Source organism: Nannobrachium achirus (assembly GCF_963921795.1).
Source record: "Nannobrachium achirus genome assembly, chromosome: 13".
NCBI classification, from domain to species: Eukaryota; Metazoa; Chordata; class Actinopteri; order Myctophiformes; family Myctophidae; genus Nannobrachium; species Nannobrachium achirus.
This window is the reverse complement of record NC_137833.1, coordinates 7,088,545-7,112,881: the sequence shown is the minus strand read 5'-3', so window position 1 is coordinate 7,112,881 and position 24,337 is coordinate 7,088,545. Positions and strand designations below refer to the sequence as shown.

Below are 24,337 nucleotides of genomic sequence, written 5' to 3'. Positions count from 1 at the left end.
TGCAATGTCATAATCACTGGTAACCTATTAACCTTATTATTAATTAATAAGGTAACTTCAATCAGAAAACTATATACTACTAAGTGCAGTATGCCCCCCCCCCCCTTATTATAATTTCCAATACTTTTCATTAACATGTATTGTATGTATTATGGATGTTTTTTATTGACAATAGACTGGTTGCATTCGAGTTGAATGGCTTGGGATAATATATATCCTGTACAAAAGCCTCGCTCTGTTTTCTTTATTTGTATTTATTATTTTTTATGTATTATCATTTCATCTTGGTTGGTCTCTTGTGGTGTTCTGTATTTTGCTGGCATCTTCCAAACTGAAGCTGATGGTGGTGTGTTCTGGTAGACATCACTGGCAATGGGCAGGGGAGGTGGCTGTGCTTTCACCAGGAGTGGCAGCTGGGAAATAATAAAAAATACATAATTATAACCACACAACATGACAAATACATGTAACATATGGCATTTCATTGTAATAGTTACAGATGTTTTCATTAAAATCTTTTCTAGGTTGCCATGCCCAGGAGCAATGCCATTCCCAAGTTGTTAATAACTTTGCTGTGTGTGTGTGTGTGTGTGTGTGTGTGTGTGTGTGTGTGTGTGTGTGTGTGTGTGTGTGTGTGTGTGTGTGTGTGTGTGTGTGTGTGTGTGTGTGTGCAAATGTAACCACATGTATTTATCTATGTACAGTGTGTGTTTTCGTTTTATTTTTATTTTTTTTACCTCATCCCTAAAGTGCATTTAAAACATTTACCTGGTAGACCGGGTACATTTCAGCAGGTAACAGGTATAACAACACATCGGTTTTCTGGGCCTAGAAAGAAGGGGGGAAAACCTGGATCAAGCACATATAGTTTTCTGAAGTTATAACCATTACAAGGATATGTTATCACTGCTTCCTGAGAATTATGCATTATTCTCTGTCCTATACAGAGATAGAGGGGCATATACTGTAAACTGAAATGGGATTGAGTGTTCATTACAATAATAGGTTAACAGTGATTATGACATTGCAGGTAGAGTAGCCTACAAATTAAAAGTCAACTGTTACAATATTGTGGTGGTTGACTACTTTGGCAGCTGTTAATGATTGATGGCATCTTGTAAAGACAAATCATGAGACCAAATGTCTAGTGATTGATCACGATCGTTATTAGATTAATTAGCATGTTAATAAAAACGCATTTTTGTTAGCAGAGGGTTCATCACAATACAAGTTAATCATACTGTATGGTATGGACAACTTTACTTTCACAGTTAGATGAATTTGCATGTTACTAGAAACGTCTTCTTGACAGAGGTAAGGTAAAGGTACTGTACATCACAACACAACACAAGATCTCTGTGATAGTGATATTGACAACATAACTTGGCATCCTTGATCACTGGTTATTAGATTAATGGTTATTAGATTAATGATCATAGGGGTCCGCGGGCTAAAAAGTGTCAATCTGGGGGTCCTTGACATGAAACATTTTGAGAACCTATATGGTCTAAGTTTAGCGCTGGTCCGTCCATATAGTGAATGTTATGGCTCAGTAGTTTTGATCTTCTTGATCCAAAGCTACAGTATGGCTAATATAAACCAAGGCAGCCTTTTCACTCATTCACCTAAAGCGACGCAACATCAACGTTTACTAAACAATGGTGAAATCAATCGTCTAATAAACAATAACTAACTTACCCTGGGTGTCGCCTGTAAGTTCCCGACGTTCAGTTGTTTGTGTTAGAGATGGATGGGACGTTCGCGAACGAATCGAGTATTTGAACGGCTCTTTGAAATGAACGATGGGATCCGGTTCGCAGTAGGAAGCCGTTCCTTTCTAATGAACAGTGGTGGGAAAAGTAGCCTACTGATTGATTGATTGATTGATTGAAGGCTTTATTAGAAGTTTGCATAGGAAAATGTACAGATTCATGACGGTACAGTTCACTGGTACAAGGTCTACTAAAAGGAGATCCATGAAAAGACTAAGCTTATTTCAACAGGAAACCATTTAAGTATCTCATATAACATTGAATGACAGACAAATAGAACACAGTACTATGCAGTAGATATGTAAAGAAAAAGGGGGAAAAAAAAGAAAAGAAAACAGTAAATCTAAACAAACAGTAAGTAGGCCTATATACAAGGAATATACAGTAAATCACTCAATTTCTACTCAATTTCTTTACTTAAATAAAAATATCAATACTGCAATCAAGTAGAAGTTTGGAATGTTAATGTACTTGAGTAAAAGTAAAAACGTATTGGTATCAAAATGTACTTAAAGTACCAATATTAAAACGTAGGCCTACTCATTAGGCTATGCAGAATGTCCTGTTTCACAGGTTTCCCAATGAGTAAAATGTAGAAAAATCATTTGAAAAAAGCAGAAAAATCTTTTGAAAATAGCAGATCTACAAACTTACAAATGCGTCGCTTTGCGATGCATTGTGAGCTTGTAGATCAGCTATTTTCAAATGGCAGGTTTGCACCTATATATGTCCGAAATAAATGTATATAAGGTTGAAGTTATTTGTAATTATAATCAAAATCTATAAAGTAACTAGTAGAATGAGCCAGTCTTTTGAACGGCTCTTTGAAAGGAACAGATCCCAGAGTTCCGGCTCACTTCAAAGAACCATAAATCCCATCTCTAGTTTGTGTGGTCTAAATAATAATACTCCTTTCATACGTTCCGGTGCCTAATCACTGTTGCACGTTCCCCAGCAACAACGTTTCACCATGGCGTTATTTTAATTTTGTAATAATATAAATAAATGTTCTTGATTATCTGGCGATTGATTAATAGGCGATCTTGATATGGGGAGTTGACGACACATTGAAAACAGCTCCCCCGGGTGGTGAAGAAAAATCATTGCAGTTCCTACAAGGCGCAGAGCTGATCCCATGGCTGATCCTGTGCTCTCTCGCTTCTCCTCAGTCACACACACACTCGCACTTCCGTAACAAAATTATTCTGCAAAGCAGATTCACCTCACGAATTTGCCTCTGCTCGCGCTCAGATTAGTTTTTACACGCTCGCAAATCGCCGTGTACACTTTCACTTTCTCAAATCAAGATTGGAAGCGCTCGAATTTTTTCAGTGTCCCCTGCACGGTTTTGCCAGATTTTGAAAGAACATATCGATAATTATGTTGCAATATCGTGAGCGACAGTTTACCACATTTGAGCATGTGTACATGAGGATTTGCGAGCGCAAAGAAAGGCAGTTGAGGCTGTAAAAGTAAATGTGTGCGTGAGCAGGGGGAAAAAAACACTCTCTACACGTACAATGTCAGTTTGCAACCTCTCGAATCATCATGTGCAGATGCTCGCATTTTTTCAGTGTCGCCTGCTCGCTTTTGCCAAATATTGCATCAACATATCAAGGAATATGTTTCAAAATAGAGAACAACAGTCTCAACTAATCTGAGCAAGTGTAGAAAAGGATTCGAGGTCGCAAAAGACGACTTGTGAACGTGTAGACAGAGATTTGTATTTTTTTTGCCTTTTCACGTTCAGATTCCATCATACAAGTCTGCAAATTCAGAGGTACGACTGCACAACTCTTAATATACAACTGCTCAACATCAGAAATCTCCTCTCACGAATAAGTTACAATAATAACTCCATAATTGCTGAACTGACGCCACTGTGTGTGCATGCGTGCGTGTGTCACACACACACACACACACACACACACACACACACACACACACACACACACACACACACACACACACACGAGAGAAGAGAGGTGGTTGAGATATACAGTAAAGGAATAGATTGCCAGATTGCGGGCCCATAACTTGGAGGTTTCCCTGCGTTTGGTTTGGGGCAGATTGCAGGCCTGCTTCCATATTGGTCACAATGCGTGGGTGGGTACCATGTTCTGCTGCCCTTAACCCATTTAGGCCTAGAATTATTGACTGCTTTAACCAGTGAAAAATAGCAGATATACAAGCTCACAGCGCGGCACCGAGTGCCGCGCTGCGAGCTTGTAGATCTGCTATTTTTGAAAAACTTGTGAAAATGTGTTCAAATCTTTGGATATATATGTATTTTCAAAGCGAACGTTTGTAACTCAAATTTTGCTTCTGGGTGGTCCCTGGAACTAGATATTTTGAGATGGTCGTCCGTGGCCAAATACATATCATTTTGGGGGGTCCTTCACGTGAAAAGGTTTGAGAACCACTGACACGGTAGTCTCTCAAGAACAGACTAACTGAGCTCCAGTTAAGTGAAAAGGACCTTTTCTTTGACGATGGCTGGCCAGATTGCTGACATATAGAAACATAGGTTCAAAAAAAACCTTCGAAGGATTCAAAAGACACTTATAGAATCGGGTCAAAATTCAAATTTTCACGATTTTTTAAAAATAGCAGATCTACAAGCTCGCAGCGCGGCACTCGGTGCCGCGCTGTGAGCTTGTATATCTGCTTTTTTTTATATTTAAAGCATAAAATATTGCGTCATAATGTGTTCAGGCCTAAATGGGTTTAAAGGGCCCAACAGAAACCCACGCTTCCGCCCCTCATCATATCTGCATGGCGAGGAGAGAGAAGAGACCGCGGACCGGCCTGGGATCTTCTAAACTCCTACTGTTTGACTCATGAGGATAAACACTGTGACCACGTTATGGCGGCGAGGTGTCCTAAGGATGCACACAATGCCTGTGATGATTACCATGTGCTGAGAAGTTCTGGGAAAACCGAAACGCTGGGCTGGAAAATGAAACCGGAGCCGCCCCTGATTCCACGCTCACATGCAGGCACACAGGCAGGGGTGTCACACCAAAACCTGGGCCCCTGGGTACAAGGATTCACTGCGGGCCCTCCATGAATGTTCTTTATAGGAGAGAGGGGGTTTAACCCATTTAGACAGGGAACGCCTTATTACGCGTTATGTTGTGCTTTAGCCGTTGGAAAAATAGCAGATATATAAGCTCACACAAGCGAGCTTGTAGATCTGCTATTTTTGAAAAGTCTTTTGATCTTTGAATATTTCAAATCCTTCTAAGGTTTTTTTTGAAAAACCTATGTTTCTATGTCAGTGGCGCTCAAACATTTTCATGTCAAGGATCCCCAAAATGATATGTATTTGGCCACGGACACCCATCTCAAAACATTTAGTTCCAGGGACCCCCCCCCCCCCCCCCCCCCAGAAGCAAAATTTGAGTTACAAATGTTCGCTTAAAAAATACATATATTCAAAGATTTGCAGACGTTTTCACGTTTTCAAGTTTAGACTTCTACAAGCTCGAAGCGTGGCACTCGGTGCCGCGCTGTGAGCTTGTATATCTGCTATTTTTCAATCGCTAAAGTATAAAATAATTAAGGCCCCTCCGCCCTAGTAACTCAGTCCCACTCCCCCCCCCCCCTTGTGACGCCCCTGCACACAGACGTTCGGTGCCTTTCACAGCGATATGTATGTACACACACAGCATATATGAACCTCACGGTTCAAATTACACAGCGGGGCAGAAAATACACCGACGTGGGTCGGGATGAGGAAATAGAAGCAGAGACATTGGCCCTGTAATTTACCACCTCAGCGATGGCGGCCGGTGATGAATGTAATGATGATGACAGTTGGGAGAATAGGCAGTGGATGTGGGTGGAGTCTAGACGCCGTTTAAACACGGCGCCTTTTACACTTTCGTGCGACAGCGATTTAAATGGTTAATGTTGCATTTATATATAGCGCCTTCATACAAGGTGCTCTAAAGAGATTGTAAAGCACCAATGGCGGAGGAAATCACCAACCAGCTCACAGAGAGTCTTGCTCAAGGACTCTTCGGCACTAAAGCCCTTTGCACACAGACGCGTTTTTTTCGCACGGATAAATCGGACTTTTTCATTTTTTTAAAGAAAACAATGATTCTCTATGACCTCATGCACACCGGCTCCGAATTTGCCATGCGGCGGGTGGCTGCGGCAGTGCGTTTTTTCCCCCGATCGAACCCAGTTCGATTCGTGCATCTTGTCACATGCGGTAAAAAAAACTCTCTCGACTCTTTTTATGACTCCTTTTTGGATCCGCAGTGTGGATTCCGCACAGCCTTGCCCACCAAATCCAATGCGTTTTAATCATGCAGCAAACGGGAAAAACGCAATGGTTGAAAAACGCGTCCGTGTGCAAAGCCCTTAACTCTTGGGGAGCCCGGGATTTGAACTGGGAACCCTTCGTGTTCTAATACGGCAACTCTACCCCTAAGCCACTACTGCCCCTACACAGCAGAGATTTACCAATCGGGGCAAAAAGAGAGACTTTTCTATCGGCCGAATCCCCTTGCAACGTGTGAACAGCACCACTTAAATACTTACTTAAGAAGTGTTTTAAGCGACAGATCACATATGTCAAACACTAGGCCCGGGGGCCAAATCAGGCCCGTGATTGAATTATCTTCGGCCCGTGGGATGATATTTAATTACTATTAGAACTGGCCCACTGGCCACTGGTATATTGCACATGCAATGCCTGGGATTCGAACCAAAGTCTCCCACATGAAAGTCCAACATCTTACCCATCAGACCAAAGGGATATCTCTATGGACTGGGGGAGATATTAGACTTTTGATGCCATCAGGCTGAGGCAATGTGTCACTCTATAATACTACAAGTCCCACAATGCACTGCTAGTGCATTGGCGCGTATCGAGGGCCCGTGACCACAAGCCCGCGTTTGAATAAACATTGAACCAGTCCGGCCCTCGACTTGGACCATTTTTAAAATGTTGGTCCCCTGTGCATTTGAGTTTGACATCCCTGCCACAGATCATGCTGTAATTACAATCGGAAGACGCCGTGGATCGATTGGACGCATTAGAAAGAGAACACGGTGATGGAAACAGCGTACCTCATGGTCACATACCAGGGGCATAGTTCTGCCGATTTAAAATGACTCCAATACGGAACTAAAACTTCCTATGATTGGCCGCTAGTTGCGTTGTTTTCCCCCCCGGCCGATCGCAAAAAGAATTGCCCTCCATTGGATCCCATTCATATTCCCCTTTCGTTTTCTAACCTTAACTAACATTTGCATGAATACTGTATGGTTCCTATCGCTAGTTAAAAATTGCCTTTCAATCACCATCATATTCGTTTTGTCGAAATGTGGTGCAATGTATTTTAAAATAAATGATAAAGTTGCGGGGGGGCGTGGCCAACTAAACTCATACCAGCAGGCTGTGTTCTTCTTCGTGTGCTGTATTTCGGGAGGCTCCGACCACATTCTCCCATGTATCCCTGCGTTGCACGTGACTGTTGGCAGCCAATAGCATCTCTGATGCTTTTACAATTCTATGATGGCGACACCCATTCCAAGGGGTAGAAAGGGCCATTTGCGCTGCATAGAAACCAATGGCTTCGCTTCGTCCATATTTTTCTACAGTCTATGTCACATACATACTTGTTGAGAATAGCACACATAGTTGGTCAGCGGTTTGAAGGGAAACCCTCGCCTTTTCCCCTCTCTGAAATTAGCCTGTCCGTTTAAAGCACATTAATATGTGTTTTTACTGTTTCTCTTTCCATGGAAGCTTCTTTTTCTATGTCTCTAATCCACTTTGTGGGTCACTTTCTTGTCATCAAATATAGTATGGTCCCTCAGCCAAGCCTCCGTTGTAAAATCATAGAAATTGAGCGCGTTGTGTGGAACTTTTCAGCTGGCAGCGAATCGTTATTCCGTTTGTCAACCGGTTTTATGGTTGGTACAAGTTCTGCGACACTGTCCCGCTAAGACAGAGTGTGTGTGCGTGTGTGTGTGTGTGTGTGTGTCCGTGTGTGGTTGTCCGTGTCCGTGTGTGTGTGTGTGCGCGCGCATGCATGCGTGCAACTTGCAAGTAAAGTAAGTAAGAGATATGTTATTAAGATAAGGTACATTTAGTTCGTAAAGCATCTTTCAAAGCATGGCTCAGGAAGTTTGTTTCCCCAATCCCTATTAAAATTCTCGAGTAGTAGTGTAGTCTTTCCAGTCGCTACGAGTTGGACTAAAACATGGCCCCCGGGCCGCACAATGCCCAGGTCTGTGCTAGAGGCAACGGTAATGTGAGGTGTGTGGACCTGCTAGAGGCAGGCTGCTATAAGGGTATGTGAGGTGTGTGGACCTGCTAGAGGCAGGCTGCTATAAGGGTATGTGAGGTGTGTGGACCTGCTAGAGGCAGGCTGCTATAAGGGTAATGTGAGGTGTGTGGACCTGCTAGAGGCAGGCTGCTGTAAGGGTAATGTGAGGTGTGTGGACCTGCTAGAGGCAGGCTGCTGTAAGGGTAATGTGAGGTGTGTGGACCTGCTAGAGGCAGGCTGCTATAAGGGTAATGTGAGGTGTGTGGACCTGCTAGAGGCAGGCTGCTATAAGGGTATGTGAGGTGTGTGGACCTGCTAGAGGCAGGCTGCTATAAGGGTAATGTGAGGTGTGTGGACCTGCTAGAGGCATGCTGCTATAAGGGTAATGTGAGGTGTGTGGACCTGCTAGAGGCAGGCTGCTATAAGGGTATGTGAGGTGTGTGGACCTGCTAGAGGCAGGCTGCTATAAGGGTAATGTGAGGTGTGTGGACCTGCTAGAGGCAGGCTGCTATAAGGGTATGTGAGGTGTGTGGACCTGCTAGAGGCAGGCTGCTATAAGGGTAATGTGAGGTGTGTGGACCTGCTAGAGGCATGCTGCTATAAGGGTAATGTGAGGTGTGTGGACCTGCTAGAGGCATGCTGCTGTAAGGGTAATGTGAGGTGTGTGGACCTGCTAGAGGCATGCTGCTGTAAGGGTAATGTGAGGTGTGTGGACCTGCTAGAGGCATGCTGCTATAAGGGTAATGTGAGGTGTGTGGACCTGCTAGAGGCATGCTGCTATAAGGGTAATGTGAGGTGTGTGGACCTGCTAGAGGCAGGCTGCTATAAGGGTAATGTGAGGTGTGTGGACCTGCTAGAGGCATGCTGCTGTAAGGGTAATGTGAGGTGTGTGGACCTGCTAGAGGCAGGCTGCTATAAGGGTAATGTGAGGTGTGTGGACCTGCTAGAGGCAGGCTGCTATAAGGGTAATGTGAGGTGTGTGGACCTGCTAGAGGCAGGCTGCTGTAAGGGTAATGTGAGGTGTGTGGACCTGCTAGAGGCATGCTGCTATAAGGGTAATGTGAGGTGTGTGGACCTGCTAGAGGCATGCTGCTGTAAGGGTATGTGAGGTGTGTGGACCTGCTAGAGGCATGCTGCTGTAAGGGTATGTGAGGTGTGTGGACCTGCTAGAGGCATGCTGCTGTAAGGGTAATGTGAGGTGTGTGGACCTGCTAGAGGCATGCTGCTATAAGGGTAATGTGAGGTGTGTGGACCTGCTAGAGGCATGCTGCTGTAAGGGTAATGTGAGGTGTGTGGACCTGCTAGAGGCATGCTGCTGTAAGGGTAATGTGAGGTGTGTGGACCTGCTAGAGGCATGCTGCTGTAAGGGTAATGTGAGGTGTGTGGACCTGCTAGAGGCATGCTGCTGTAAGGGTATGTGAGGTGTGTGGACCTGCTAGAGGCATGCTGCTGTAAGGGTAATGTGAGGTGTGTGGACCTGCTAGAGGCATGCTGCTATAAGGGTAATGTGAGGTGTGTGGACCTGCTAGAGGCAGGCTGCTATAAGGGTATGTGAGGTGTGTGGACCTGCTAGAGGCAGGCTGCTATAAGGGTAATGTGAGGTGTGTGGACCTGCTAGAGGCATGCTGCTATAAGGGTAATGTGAGGTGTGTGGACCTGCTAGAGGCATGCTGCTGTAAGGGTAATGTGAGGTGTGTGGACCTGCTAGAGGCATGCTGCTGTAAGGGTAATGTGAGGTGTGTGGACCTGCTAGAGGCATGCTGCTATAAGGGTAATGTGAGGTGTGTGGACCTGCTAGAGGCATGCTGCTATAAGGGTAATGTGAGGTGTGTGGACCTGCTAGAGGCAGGCTGCTATAAGGGTAATGTGAGGTGTGTGGACCTGCTAGAGGCATGCTGCTGTAAGGGTAATGTGAGGTGTGTGGACCTGCTAGAGGCAGGCTGCTATAAGGGTAATGTGAGGTGTGTGGACCTGCTAGAGGCAGGCTGCTATAAGGGTAATGTGAGGTGTGTGGACCTGCTAGAGGCAGGCTGCTGTAAGGGTAATGTGAGGTGTGTGGACCTGCTAGAGGCATGCTGCTATAAGGGTAATGTGAGGTGTGTGGACCTGCTAGAGGCATGCTGCTGTAAGGGTATGTGAGGTGTGTGGACCTGCTAGAGGCATGCTGCTGTAAGGGTATGTGAGGTGTGTGGACCTGCTAGAGGCATGCTGCTGTAAGGGTAATGTGAGGTGTGTGGACCTGCTAGAGGCATGCTGCTATAAGGGTAATGTGAGGTGTGTGGACCTGCTAGAGGCATGCTGCTGTAAGGGTAATGTGAGGTGTGTGGACCTGCTAGAGGCATGCTGCTGTAAGGGTAATGTGAGGTGTGTGGACCTGCTAGAGGCATGCTGCTGTAAGGGTAATGTGAGGTGTGTGGACCTGCTAGAGGCATGCTGCTGTAAGGGTATGTGAGGTGTGTGGACCTGCTAGAGGCATGCTGCTGTAAGGGTAATGTGAGGTGTGTGGACCTGCTAGAGGCAGGCTGCTGTAAGGGTAATGTGAGGTGTGTGGACCTGCTAGAGGCATGCTGCTATAAGGGTAATGTGAGGTGTGTGGACCTGCTAGAGGCATGCTGCTATAAGGGTAATGTGAGGTGTGTGGACCTGCTAGAGGCATGTTGATGTAAGGGTATGTGAGGTGTGTGGACCTGCTAGAGGCAGGCTGCTATAAGGGTAATGTGAGGTGTGTGGACCTGCTAGAGGCATGCTGCTGTAAGGGTAATGTGAGGTGTGTGGACCTGCTAGAGGCATGCTGCTATAAGGGTAATGTGAGGTGTGTGGACCTGCTAGAGGCATGCTGCTGTAAGGGTATGTGAGGTGTGTGGACCTGCTAGAGGCATGCTGCTGTAAGGGTAATGTGAGGTGTGTGGACCTGCTAGAGGCATGCTGCTGTAAGGGTATGTGAGGTGTGTGGACCTGCTAGAGGCATGCTGCTATAAGGGTAATGTGAGGTGTGTGGACCTGCTAGAGGCAGGCTGCTGTAAGGGTAATGTGAGGTGTGTGGACCTGCTAGAGGCAGGCTGCTGTAAGGGTAATGTGAGGTGTGTGGACCTGCTAGAGGCAGGCTGCTGTAAGGGTATGTGAGGTGTGTGGACCTGCTAGAGGCATGCTGCTATAAGGGTAATGTGAGGTGTGTGGACCTGCTAGAGGCAGGCTGCTATAAGGGTAATGTGAGGTGTGTGGACCTGCTAGAGGCATGCTGCTGTAAGGGTAATGTGAGGTGTGTGGACCTGCTAGAGGCAGGCTGCTATAAGGGTAATGTGAGGTGTGTGGACCTGCTAGAGGCATGCTGCTGTAAGGGTAATGTGAGGTGTGTGGACCTGCTAGAGGCATGCTGCTATAAGGGTATGTGAGGTGTGTGGACCTGCTAGAGGCAGGCTGCTATAAGGGTAATGTGAGGTGTGTGGACCTGCTAGAGGCAGGCTGCTATAAGGGTAATGTGAGGTGTGTGGACCTGCTAGAGGCATGCTGCTGTAAGGGTAATGTGAGGTGTGTGGACCTGCTAGAGGCATGCTGCTATAAGGATAATGTGAGGTGTGTGGACCTGCTAGAGGCATGCTGCTATAAGGGTAATGTGAGGTGTGTGGACCTGCTAGAGGCATGCTGCTGTAAGGGTAATGTGAGGTGTGTGGACCTGCTAGAGGCATGCTGCTATAAGGGTAATGTGAGGTGTGTGGACCTGCTAGAGGCATGCTGCTATAAGGGTAATGTGAGGTGTGTGGACCTGCTAGAGGCAGGCTGCTGTAAGGGTAATGTGAGGTGTGTGGACCTGCTAGAGGCAGGCTGCTATAAGGGTAATGTGAGGTGTGTGGACCTGCTAGAGGCATGCTGCTGTAAGGGTAATGTGAGGTGTGTGGACCTGCTAGAGGCAGGCTGCTATAAGGGTAATGTGAGGTGTGTGGACCTGCTAGAGGCAGGCTGCTATAAGGGTAATGTGAGGTGTGGACCTGCTAGAGGCATGCTGCTATAAGGGTATGTGAGGTGTGTGGACCTGCTAGAGGCAGGCTGCTATAAGGGTATGTGAGGTGTGTGGACCTGCTAGAGGCATGCTGCTGTAAGGGTAATGTGAGGTGTGTGGACCTGCTAGAGGCAGGCTGCTATAAGGGTAATGTGAGGTGTGTGGACCTGCTAGAGGCAGGCTGCTATAAGGGTAATGTGAGGTGTGTGGACCTGCTAGAGGCAGGCTGCTATAAGGGTAATGTGAGGTGTGTGGAGCTGGCATGCTGCCCTCATATCACACCTCGCCGTCACTCCGTCACACACTGATAGGCAGTCATCCACGTCTTCTATCTGTCACACACAGAGCCTTCAGATCTGCCTGGGGGTTCCTTCCTTCCCACACCCAGCGCTCTGTCTCTCCAATCCCAGACAGATTATCATCCCACGAACGTCTCTACCATGAGGTCATAGAGACCTCTGACTCCATCACAGATAAACCTGTTTTTTGTTGTTTTGTTTGTTTTTTTCTTTTACAAAGCGGTAATAAAGGAAAGGATCATGATGTCCCATGACAGCACCACACGTGCATGTAGAGTAGACCTTTTTTCCAGGGCGATGCCGTGTAGCTGCAGGGTGCCTTTGCACAGCCACGCACGCACGCACGCATGCACGCACGCACGCACGCACGCACGCACGCACACACGCACACACACACACACACACAGGTGCCGTTTGACGCCGCAGTTATGGCTGCCGCTCTGAGAAACGGGTCTGTAGGGAATGAAAGACTTAAGCCCTAAATAGGCTCTATGTATAAATAGGCTCCATCTTGTAGAAGACATTGGGCCCCTTCCTTACTTGCTTCACAGGTGTTACCAATGATACTAATGAGGGCTCTGTTCCCTTTAGTGTAGGACAGTCAGTGGTTCTCAAACGTTTTGATTTCAAGGATCACCATAACTCTGAGAGTGTACAAATGGAACCAAATGGACCCGTACAGGTCCATTTGGTTCCATCTGTACACTCTCAGAGTTACAGACCAATAAGGGGCCATTTGGAACCCCCTCAAGGACACTTTGAGACCCACTGGTGTAGCAGAGTGTTTCCAGTGAGCCAACATGCACACTATCAGCACCCTGACTCTGTTTGACCGGAATGGAACAGAGCCTTCATTAGTATCATTGGTAACACTGACTCTGTTTGAGCAGAATGGAACAGAGCCTTCATTAGTATCATTGGTAACACTGACTCTGTTTGAGCAGAATGGAACAGAGCCTTCATTAGTATCATTGGTAACACTGACTCTGTTTGAGCAGAATGGAACAGAGCCTTCATTAGTATTATTGGTAACACTGACTCTGTTTGAGCAGAATGGAACAGAGCCTTCATTAGTATTATTGGTAACACTGACTCTGTTTGAGCAGAATGGAACAGAGCCTTCATTAGTATTATTGGTAACACTGACTCTGTTTGAGCAGAATGGAACAGAGCCTTCATTAGTATCATCGGTAACACTGACTCTGTTTGAGCAGAATGGAACAGAGCCTTCATTAGTATCATTGGTAACACCTGTGAAGGAAGTATGGAAGGGACCCCCATTTCTTTACAATATAGCTGTGGATAGAGCCTATTATACTTAGTTGTATGGTGTGGCGAAAATAGCTGATGTTCAAGCTTATAGATAGGAAAATTACTCCTTCTCTCTCTCTCTCTCTCTCTCTCTCTCTCTCTCTCTCTCTCTCTCTCTCTCTCTCTCTCCCTCTCTCAAAGGATAGTACATTTCTGAATTATGTCACCTATAATGACGCCAGGTTGAAGAGTGGTGAAATGAAATAAGTTATAAACCCTATTCTAGATCCCTAGATACCTAATAGATCCCTATTCTTGGGTCAACATTAGGGGACAACAGCATTGTGAGCTTGTAGATCGGCTACTATCGCTGAACAGGTTCGCAGTAGAGGTTAAAACGTAGGGGGCCTTAGTGTAGACCCCTGGGGCACTCCAGTCAACTAGGGTTTGAGTTGTTAATGTGATTACAATCTGCTCTCTGCTTCCCTGAATACACACCAAAAAAGTATTCGAAAAAGTACTTTAATCTTCTACTTCTACGTTTTTAAAACACACCGGTTTATTCTCGCCTGTCCGGCGTTTTCAGGAAAAGGTTTCGTTCTTACCGCTGCAGAGAGTCTAATTCCATCTCTTTTCCAACACCATATATAGGCTGTGTTTATGTGGCCTCCGGGTAGAGCTGCGCGGAAAATTATATGTGACAGTAAAAATGTCTAAAAAGCAGCGTGTTACAGAGTGGCAGCCCAGAGGACACTTTGATGTCTGAACCCCGCCATGGCTGGCATTATGAAAACGTGCGCGCGCGCGCACGTGTGTGTGTGTGTGTGTGTGTGTGTGTGTGTGTGTGTGTGTGTGACTGTTACCTCCATTCAGGAAGCAGTACAGAGGAAACCTACACTTCCAGGAGGAAGACTTGAGGAGCAATAAGAAACAAAGCTGGTATTTATCTACAGCTGCACAACCACATCATAACGCTACACATACTGTACACATATACAACACGCACGCACGCACGCACGCACGCACGCACGCACACAAGCGAGCATATACAAAGTCTCATAACGTCGTTGTCGGGTGAAAACCTTGTATGTTCAAAACCGTTCGTTTTGCATTTATCGTTTTAAAAAATGATTTAAACTATAGTGAAAACAGCAGATCTACAAGCACACAACGCCTCGCGGCGCGAGGCGTTGTGTGCTTGTAGATCGGCTGTTTTCACTACTTTTGCGCGACGGCCTTGTCTGATGAAGCAGGGCTTTGCTTCGCGAAAAAGCGGACACACATTTGAAACTTGGAGATACGAGGTTTCCGCCCGACAACGACGATATACAAAGTCTCATGCCTGTGTGACACGTGCACAAACATATAGATGCGTAGAAGTGTAAGTGTAAGTGCACGCACACAGTCACACACGCACACACACACACACACACACACGCGCGCGTGCACACACACACACACACACACACACACACACACACACACACACACACACACACACACACACACACACACACACACACACACACACACACACACACACACACACGCGCACACACATACCAGGTTCTTAAAAACCTTGCGGGTTGGACCTGCAGGAGGAAATATGAACTTATTTCGGGATCAAATTAAAACCTCCTCCTCGTCGGTCCCCTCCCTGACAATTACACAACACCTCTGCTGCAGACTGACTGCTGGAGCTGTAACTATCTGGGAGGAAACGCAGGACTCTGAAGCTGCTGATTTAAACCAAACAAAGATGAACGGTAATGGAGGAGGAGTCACCTTTTTAAACCCCAAAATCCTCAACACCACATTGGCAGCTTTTTCGTCCCGACTCAGGAAAACGGCCAACGTAGCAAACTGACATCATCTGTACGCAGCGAAGTACTCAGGCGCGTGCACACATAGACATCAAAGGGGGCTTGAGCCCCTGCCCTTTAACCCGTCTGTAAAAAGTGTCCTCTCCAGACCATGAATGCTGTTTTCACTATGGTGAAAGAAACGCAAATGCTCCTCTTTCCATGCCATAACTGAAGGCAGCGTTCAAGAGAATTGCCTTGTCCAAACTCTCCTGAACTTGAATGCAGCATCCTATGTTGAAAGAATTGCCCTCTCTGTGTAGAAATCCATGCTGTTACACCACATCTCCAGTATTCACTTGATAATGCTTAGTTCAGTGTGGTATCAAGCACCAAAAATAGCAGACCTCCAAGCTCACAACGCATCGCGCCGTAAGCTTGGAGGTTTGCTATTTTCAATATTTCCACCAAAAGGCCCTTTTAGAAATGTCAGCCCCTGCCTCTGTAACATCCTCTGCACGTCTCTGGAAGTACTTAACTTATCCATGTGTTCCTTATTTCCCAGAGTCATGACGTGTGTAGAGCTCTGAGAGTGCAAAATGGAACCAAATGCACCCGTTTCACGGGTGCATTTGGTTCTATTTGTGCACTCTCAGAGAGTTTAGATTAACACTCAGGACTTTTCTCACAGCGCATAAAAAAACAACAACGCCACTGTTTCTTCCCTCCTGATGCGGTCAGAAATAAAACCCCGGTGCAGCCGGACGAGCAGAAACCATGAGCTCCTATCAGGGACGTGCTGGCCATAGACCATATTCACTCCGCGGCCATCTTGGATCACATGACTTCCTGGGGTAGCCTGCATTACAAACCATGGTCCCAAAATATGAGTTCTATTCAACCAATTTCTTTTTACCAAATTGACAAATGGGCAGATGACAACATCAACATCCCCAAAATGATTAAATAGAAGGGTACATCCACAATATTCATGGTAGTTAGGTTGCACCCTTACTGTGTACAAAGACTTGCTATCTGTGCAGTGCTTGCTCCACTATCATATTAACTATTTGTTGTTAGATTGTTTCTGATTAATATGCAAAAATCACAATACAGTAATATTAACTATATGATGGCAGAGCAAGCACTAGTCTGCATACTGTAGCAAGTCTTTGTACAGAGTAACACTGCAACCTAACTACCATGCATATTGTGGATATACCCTTCGATTTAATCATTTTGGGGATGTTGATGTTATTGTTGTCATCTGCCCATTTGTCAATTTGGTAAAAAGAAATTGGTTGAATAGAACTCATATTTTGGGACCATCGCTCCATTGTTCACAATGGTTTGTAATGCAGGCTGCTACCCCAGGAAGTCATGTGATCCAAGATGGCCGCGGTGTGAATATGGTCTATTGGGAAAAGCGGGACAACTCCCGAACGGCCGGTTCATTCCCGGCCGGTTCAGGCCGGCCATTAGGAAAAAAATCAAAATAAAATGTCAGCCTTCGTTCCATTTTGGGGGCTGGGCGGCCAACAAAGTAAATCATCACTGTCGGGCAGAAACCTCATATCTCCAAGTTTCAAATGTGTAAATATTTTCACAAAGTAAAGCCCTGCTTCATCATACAAGGCCGTTGCACAAAAGTAGTGAAAACAGCAGATCTACAAGCACCTCGCGAGGCGTTGTGTGCTTGTAGATCGGCTGTTTTCACTAGTTTAAATCATTTTTAAAATGATAAATACAAAACAAACTGTTTTGGACATACAAGGTTTCCACCCGACAACAACGAAATATAACTCATGTACAGTAATTGGCCCACTGGCTTGTCACTGGTCATGATCTGAAATGGCAAATCTTTGAGTAGCAGCAGCGCTAAAGAGATAGATCTCACTCTATAGCGTGCAATGAGGGCCTCTCCAACTCTTTTTCCTGGACTGAATCAGAGGCCCAGCATGTCCCTGGCTCCTATTTCATCTTAATCAGCGTGATCAGGGCCTCCACCCTGCAGGGCCCGTCCCGGGCCCCCGGGGGGGAACAGCCCTTCTCATGTCTGCTAACGGGTGTGGACACCGCCAGCACAGCTGGAGCAGGGACATGCTGGGCCCCTGATTCAGCCCGGGGAAAAGAGTTGGAGAGGCCCTCATTGCGCGCTATAGAGAGAGATCTCTCTCTATAGCGCTGCTGCTACTCAAAGATTTGTGACAAAGTGACAAGCCAGTGGGCCAATTACATCCGTTGTCGGGTGAAAACCGTGTATGTCCAAAACCGTTTGTTTTGTATTTATCATTTTAAAAATGATTTAAACTAGTGAAAACAGCAGATCTACACGCGAGGCGTTGTGTGCTTGTAGATCTGCTGTTTTCACTACTTTTGTGCGACAGCCTTCCTTGTATGATGAAGCAGGGCCTTGCTTTGCGAAAAAATTTACACATTTGAAACTTGGAGGTTTCTGCCCGACAGTGACGGTTTACTTTGTTGGCCGCCCAGCCCCCAAAATGGAACGAAGGCTGACATTTTATTTTAATTTTTTCCCCTAATGGCCCGGGAATGAACCGACCATTCGGGAGTTGTCCCGCTTTTCCCAATGGCCAGAACGTCCCTGATGTCTGCTAACGGGCGTGGACACCGCCGGCACAGCTGGAGAGACCCGACTGGGAAACATTTATTTTGAAAAAAGTGATAGGAAAAGGGATCAGTGCAGCAGCAGCAGCAGCAGCAGCAGCAGCACTCGTCAGGTCGCAGATGAAAAAAAGGGGGCTTTTCTGGAAGTGGGTATTACGATATACGTGCCTGTGACTCTTCGAGTCGCCCCGTGCCAAAGTAAACCACCAGGGCTTTAGAGGCTATGGCACCACGGACTGCAGAGAGAGAGAGAGAGAGAGAGAGAGAGAGAGAGAGAGAGCCTGAGCAGTTCACTGAACTCCTCCGATAGTGGACGAACGCTGCTGCGTTGCATCTGCAAGATGTTTGGGCAGCTGGCCTGGTGGTGGCTGGTGGAACACGGACCGTCTCACACAGCTGGAGGAGAACACAGGGCCTGCTCTGAACCTCAAAGTACTGGCTGCTGTGATCAACACATTTGCAGCTTACACACACACACACACACACACACACACACACACACACACACACACACACACACACACACACACACACACACACACACGCACACGCACGCACATACTTTACGCATGCAGACACACACACTCTTTCCCCTGGCCATTCAGTGCCAGACGGGCGCAGCGTTCTCAGATAAGCAGAAGACTGGAAAAGTCCCTCCGACGGTGCCTGGAATGTCATGATCCACTGCAAAAACACAGATCTCCAAGCGCCCGTGTCACTGCACCGTGACTAGAGCCAATTCAGATTAAGATCCAGATTGAGATTAAGATCTCCTAAAAGCACTCTTGAGAGAAAGTATAAAGAGCTTTGTCTCACCTTGTCCCATGGCGGCTCCGATCAGGGCGTCCCTGGCGGATCCGAAGCCCAGCTCCCTGCACACCACGCTGGCTGCCGTGCGGTCCCACAGGTGGTCCACGATGGTCCCCCACTTGCCCTCGCGCAGAACCTCCACGCGGCCCTCACCCAGCCTGGGGCCCGACTTCAGACGCACAGGCTGCACGTGAGAGAGAGGGGGAACGTTTAGAATGTGTGAGTGCATGTGTGTGTGCGTACGTGCGTGCGTGTGTGTGTGTGCGCTAGGGTTGCAAATTATCGATTAATTGATAGTTGTTAACGTTATCGATCGATTAACTGATTAAATGATAAGCAGAGTTTTTAGGACCAAATGGAAAATTCTTGTCTTTAAACCTAAAATGGGTGCTGAAACATAATTGCCTTGATGTATATGAAATCAACGAGAGTCAACGAGCTTCAGCTGGACACACAGACACACACCTCCCCTTTGCAGTGCTCGATGGAGTCTCATTTCTCTCCAAAAGCCCTTGAATATGATGGAATATGATTAAGGATTACTGTGATTATGTTAAGATCACATTTGAAAATAAATATATAATAATAATCGAATAATTTCTTAACAGCAATTAATCCATTTTAGATTACCGTAATTGTTAACATCCCTAGTGTGCGCACATGTTTGTCTGCGTGTGTGACTGTGTGTGCATTTTTAAATAGACTGATGCCAAGCCATTTTCAATTTGTCATCCTATCCTACATCGACGCTATAGTGTGTATAGCTTTGATGTACAGACTATTGATGTTGATGTTTTGTTTCATTGATTTTATTGAACAGGTTCCTTGTTTAGCTACGTTTTTAGATTATTATTTCTATGCATTTGATGTATTACATTGTGCTGTCTTTGCTTATTGTAAATCGCTCTGGATTAAGAGCATCTGCTAAATGCCTAAATTGTAGATTGTGTGTGTGTGTGTGTGTGCAAGCTCAGGCTACTGTTTGTGTACACTGTGGAATCCATCAACCTTGGCAGCCCTATTTTCCAAAAATAACAGAGCTACAAGCTTACCAAGTTTATAACATTTAAAAACTCTGTCTCACCACCACTGGACTAGGTGCCTGGGGTCTCCCCGAGGATATGCGCGCGAACTGGGGTCCCGGGACGCACTTGGCCACGGCGTGTCTGCCGCTCTTACACGGGACGGGGTTGCGTGGGATGGACAGCTGGGCGTGGCACTCTGACAGGCTGTCCTCTGTGCCCAGGCAGTGAACCTTCTCTACCCAGAAGCCCTTCTTCTTGGCCATGATGCTCAGTCTGGGAGGAAACAGTTGGACAGAAAGTTAGAGCTATAAGTTATACATGCATCTTTGTTATGTTAGATGTTATGCTTTAACTCTTAGAAAATAGCAGATATACAAGCTCACAAGCTTGTGCTTGTAGAAATGATTGCAAAGCTTTGAATATATCTTTTTTTAAAGCAAACATTTGTAACTCAAGTCTTTCTTTCTCAGGATCCCTGGGACATCTGAGATGGTATTTTGAGATGGGGGGGAATACTTTTTTAGGTAACTTTTTTCAGGCCTAAATGGATTCAATGGTAATAATCATTAAGGACATCCATTTATCAGTAGTCGACTCTTGGCCAGAGAATTGGATTTCTAAATCTAGGATCGGCCCATCCTTGAGATTGGGGAGGTGATATGAATTGTTTTCAAAGCATCGATCATAGGTCAGTCACTGGCTGTTCTATTCTGGCCAATTCATTGATTTTAGATTTCCCCAGACTTATCAGCAGGTGGTGACCTGAACTCTGCCTGACTGTCTGACCAAGCCAGACCATAGTTTGCCGGTAACCATGGTAACCACAATGAGATGTATGATGTGTCTAAAGTAAGGTAAAGTGTGGTGACCACCAAGGTGACTAGAAGGAGTGTCCTCTTCCTTACCTTGTTGAAGGATCTGCAACCTTGGTGTCCCAGATTTTCCTACCAGAGAGAAGAGAAGAAAGGAAGAAAGAAATGTGAGTTCCATCAGCTCTGTATATTTGCTGAGGTTTCTGACACGCACGCACGCACGCACGCACACACACACACACACACACGCACGCACGCACGCACGCACGCACGCACACACACACGCACACACACAGTTTCATCCCGAGAGGTGAGCTACGTAAGATACTGCAACTGTTGTTTGTTGAAAATGTACAGCAGTCCTGCCACACAAGACGAACTCCTCTCTCTCACACTCACACACACCATTTATCTCAATAAACTCGGTTTATTTCGCTTCTCAATGACCGAGCGATGCCCTCTGCTCTCACACTGACTTTACAGACGGACAAAAGAAAAACGGTAGCAGAGGCTATGATTCCATATAAGTAAGTAGCGTCACGCTAGACTACATTGTGGCTTTGTGGGGAGTATAAAGTTAGGTATACGAGTGGTATAGTTCAAGCAAGAATGTATTGTACCGTTTGACCCCTGACCAAGTTCAACCTCCAGTCTGTCTTTCTACAGAGTGGTATTTCCATCTGGAATGTCTAGGCAGGCTGTCCGCACGTTTGTGGAGAAGGAATGGTCTTCTGGAGTACTGAATATTCCAGACATAGGGGAAACAATACTGCTTCCTGCCAATAAATATATATATATAGGAGAAGTGATGGGCGGTGCCAGGGACATGAGAAAGAGATCTAGTCAAGTCGCTTGTGTAATTTCGTTCAGTTTTTCGGGGGATTATGAAAACTATATATTTTTGGAAACTTCAGAGTATAACAAATCAGAAAATCCATGATTCCATTTGCAAAATCCGTAGGGGGATTTTTGACAGCTGCTGAAAGTGTGTGTCTCATTCACTTACTATACACTATACTATCCACAAGTTTCCGCGGGAGTTTACTGGAGACTATCAGGACCAAACTTCCGGGTTTAACAGCAGACATACAAGCTCACGTCGCGTCGCAGATGCAACCCGTTGTGAGCTTGTAAATCGGCGGCGGAACCTCGGTGCAGACGTTTGCGCAATGCACTATGGGGCGTAGGAAACTCGTGGATAAAGGAAAAAAATACCCCCAAAAAATCTGCCCCCACGAAACTCTGAAAAGTGATGACTCTTCACTAAACCATAGTTTTGTCGGGCCGTTTTTAGCCCAAGGAATGTTTTTCATGCAAAACAAATGTTTAATGCTTGCATTGGATTCAGAATCATTAAAAACCCCTAGTTTCACCCCTCACATGCTACTTTAAGCAGATGTTTTGGGGGTATTTATAGTATAGTGTATAGTAAGTGAATGAGACAAACTTTCAGCAGCTGTCAAAGATTCCCCTGCGGATTTTGCAAATGGAATCATGGATTTTCTGATTTGTTATACTCTGAAGTTTCCAAAAATATATGGTTTTCATAATCCCCTGAAAAATTGAACGAACCTTTCATGTTTGGACATGCAAAACACAGTTTGAGCATTTCACTTGAGTTTATCTATGCAAACTTTTAAACGTAAAATATTCATTGTATTTATTTAATGATCTCTGGGTATTACTGCTATAACACTTCTTTTTTTCTTCTTTTTTTTTTACTTCCAACAAACTGCATTTAAGTGTTAAGCTGTATAACAGCTCATTAAAAATACTGGATTTGACTTGGGTCTCCACCCACTTTTACACTTGACTGTCTCACCAAAGCACTTCTCTCCTTGCCAGTCTGTCTGCTTTACCCAATGGAAATCTTTTTAAACACTGCTCCTATCAGACATTAGTTGCAAAAGAAGAAGAAGAAGAAGAAGAAAGAAAAAAAAAAAGGTATTTGCATGCATGGATTACACAGAATGATGAAGCAGATCCACATTCTCTTGACCATAGCAGCAGGCGGGTCAGGAAAGCGTCTCCCTGCTTGGGGGCACCCTAGACGGGGTGGAGGGGGTGGAGGGGGTGGCAAAGGTGCGTGCAGTGAGGAAGATGGACAAAAACTCAAACCCCCTTCCTTCACTCAGAGACTGTGGCTGGGTTTAACTGCTAAACTTTAGCAGGAGGGGTCATGATAGATCCATCTTCAGTACCCACACGTCATGTACAGAGTAGGGCATTCACGAATAGTGATTTTTAGTATTTGAATTATTTGACCTCAAAGTATTCGAATAGTCGAATATTCGACACTGGCCAAACTGTCAAATATTAAGCAAGCAAGAGGCGAACATTGTGAAAATAGCCGATATACATGCTCACAACGCCTCGCGTTCCTATCTTCCTATCTAGCCAAGCTTTATAAACTATATGTTTTTTAAAAAGCCGGCTGGCACCCCAAGCGAAAAACTTAAAGGGCAATCCGCTTCAAAACCCATAGACCGGTTTGCCGATCTGATATCATGCTCTGATGTCACTGTGATGTCAGGGGAACCACTCTACCAGAATGGGTTTGCCGCTCTGACATCACGCCCTGGCTTCACTGTGATGTCACACTAACAGAATCCATTTTATGCCCATATATGGAGTTCCCTGATGTCATCAATATTAATGATGCCCTGTTAGAGAGATCCCTGTGATGCCAGGGGGACAACTCCCTTTTATGCCCATATATGGAGATCCCTGATGTCCACATCACTTGTCACCCTGAGGCGTCTTACTAGTCTTACTTCGTAATTTGTACTTCCTACTATCGACACATTTCCTGGTTGTTGCGGTGCATTCACAATCAGGCAGAGAGACAATTATAATGTTGAGTGACGTGATTCAGTTACATGTTTTTTGATAAATAGATTGATTGATTTTGAATTGATTGAATACTTCACAGACGCTGTACTACACTACAGCAAGTTAAAAACACGCCAAATAGATAACACAAAAAAGCCAGAAGCTTTTCCATAAGTCAATGCCATGGCAGTGATGATTTATGAGGAGTCCAGCCTGTTCCTGTTCGCCAGTTTCCCAGAGAGCAGCGTGCAATGAGAAAGCACAAACGCACAAGCAAGAAACACATCCTTGCACATTTGAGCCACAACACTTGTTATGTTGCTGTCCTCGTAAAATCTGCTAAAATGAAAAAGTAGTACATGATAAAATCATGGCACTGTGTTTTTTAACACTATCGTGTTACAAGGATATAGAACGTACCGTGCTGCAATTATGACTTATACTGGTAACACACAGAGAGAGAGAGAGAGAGAGAGAGAGAGAGAGAGAGAGAGAGAGATAGAGATAGATATAATTATCATGTGATGCTCACTGATTGTTGGATTTAGCCAAAGACACAATAACATAGATCAGTGTTTCTCAAATGGGGAGTATGGGGGGAATGGGGGGTTACTGCATTGGGTATGTTAAAGAAAAAACTAGAACATGGGAATTTGTTATGGTCGATGATAAAACATTGACAGACTTTGTATAAACTAGGCTAGGGCATTCACCAAATATTAGAATATCAAAGTCACTATTCGACACTGTTCACCGAAGTCGAATATTCGCTTTTTTTTTTTTTTTTTATTGTTTTCTTTTAAAAAAAAGTTTATACAG

General features: G+C 45.4%; 1 protein-coding gene across 1 annotated transcript in view; it reads right to left on the bottom strand.

Moving 5' to 3' along the window:
- Window positions 1–24,337, bottom strand: part of loxl4 (lysyl oxidase-like 4) — a gene marked incomplete at its 5' end in the record, with an annotated part of 78,261 nt that overhangs the window by 28,981 nt on the left and 24,943 nt on the right. Inside the window, 3 exons of the mRNA XM_080740099.1 lie at window positions 18,856–19,033; window positions 19,934–20,147; window positions 20,780–20,818. Of these exons, the coding sequence (XP_080596225.1) occupies window positions 18,856–19,033; window positions 19,934–20,147; window positions 20,780–20,818 (431 nt within the window). The remainder of the gene's footprint in view (window positions 1–18,855; window positions 19,034–19,933; window positions 20,148–20,779; window positions 20,819–24,337) is intronic.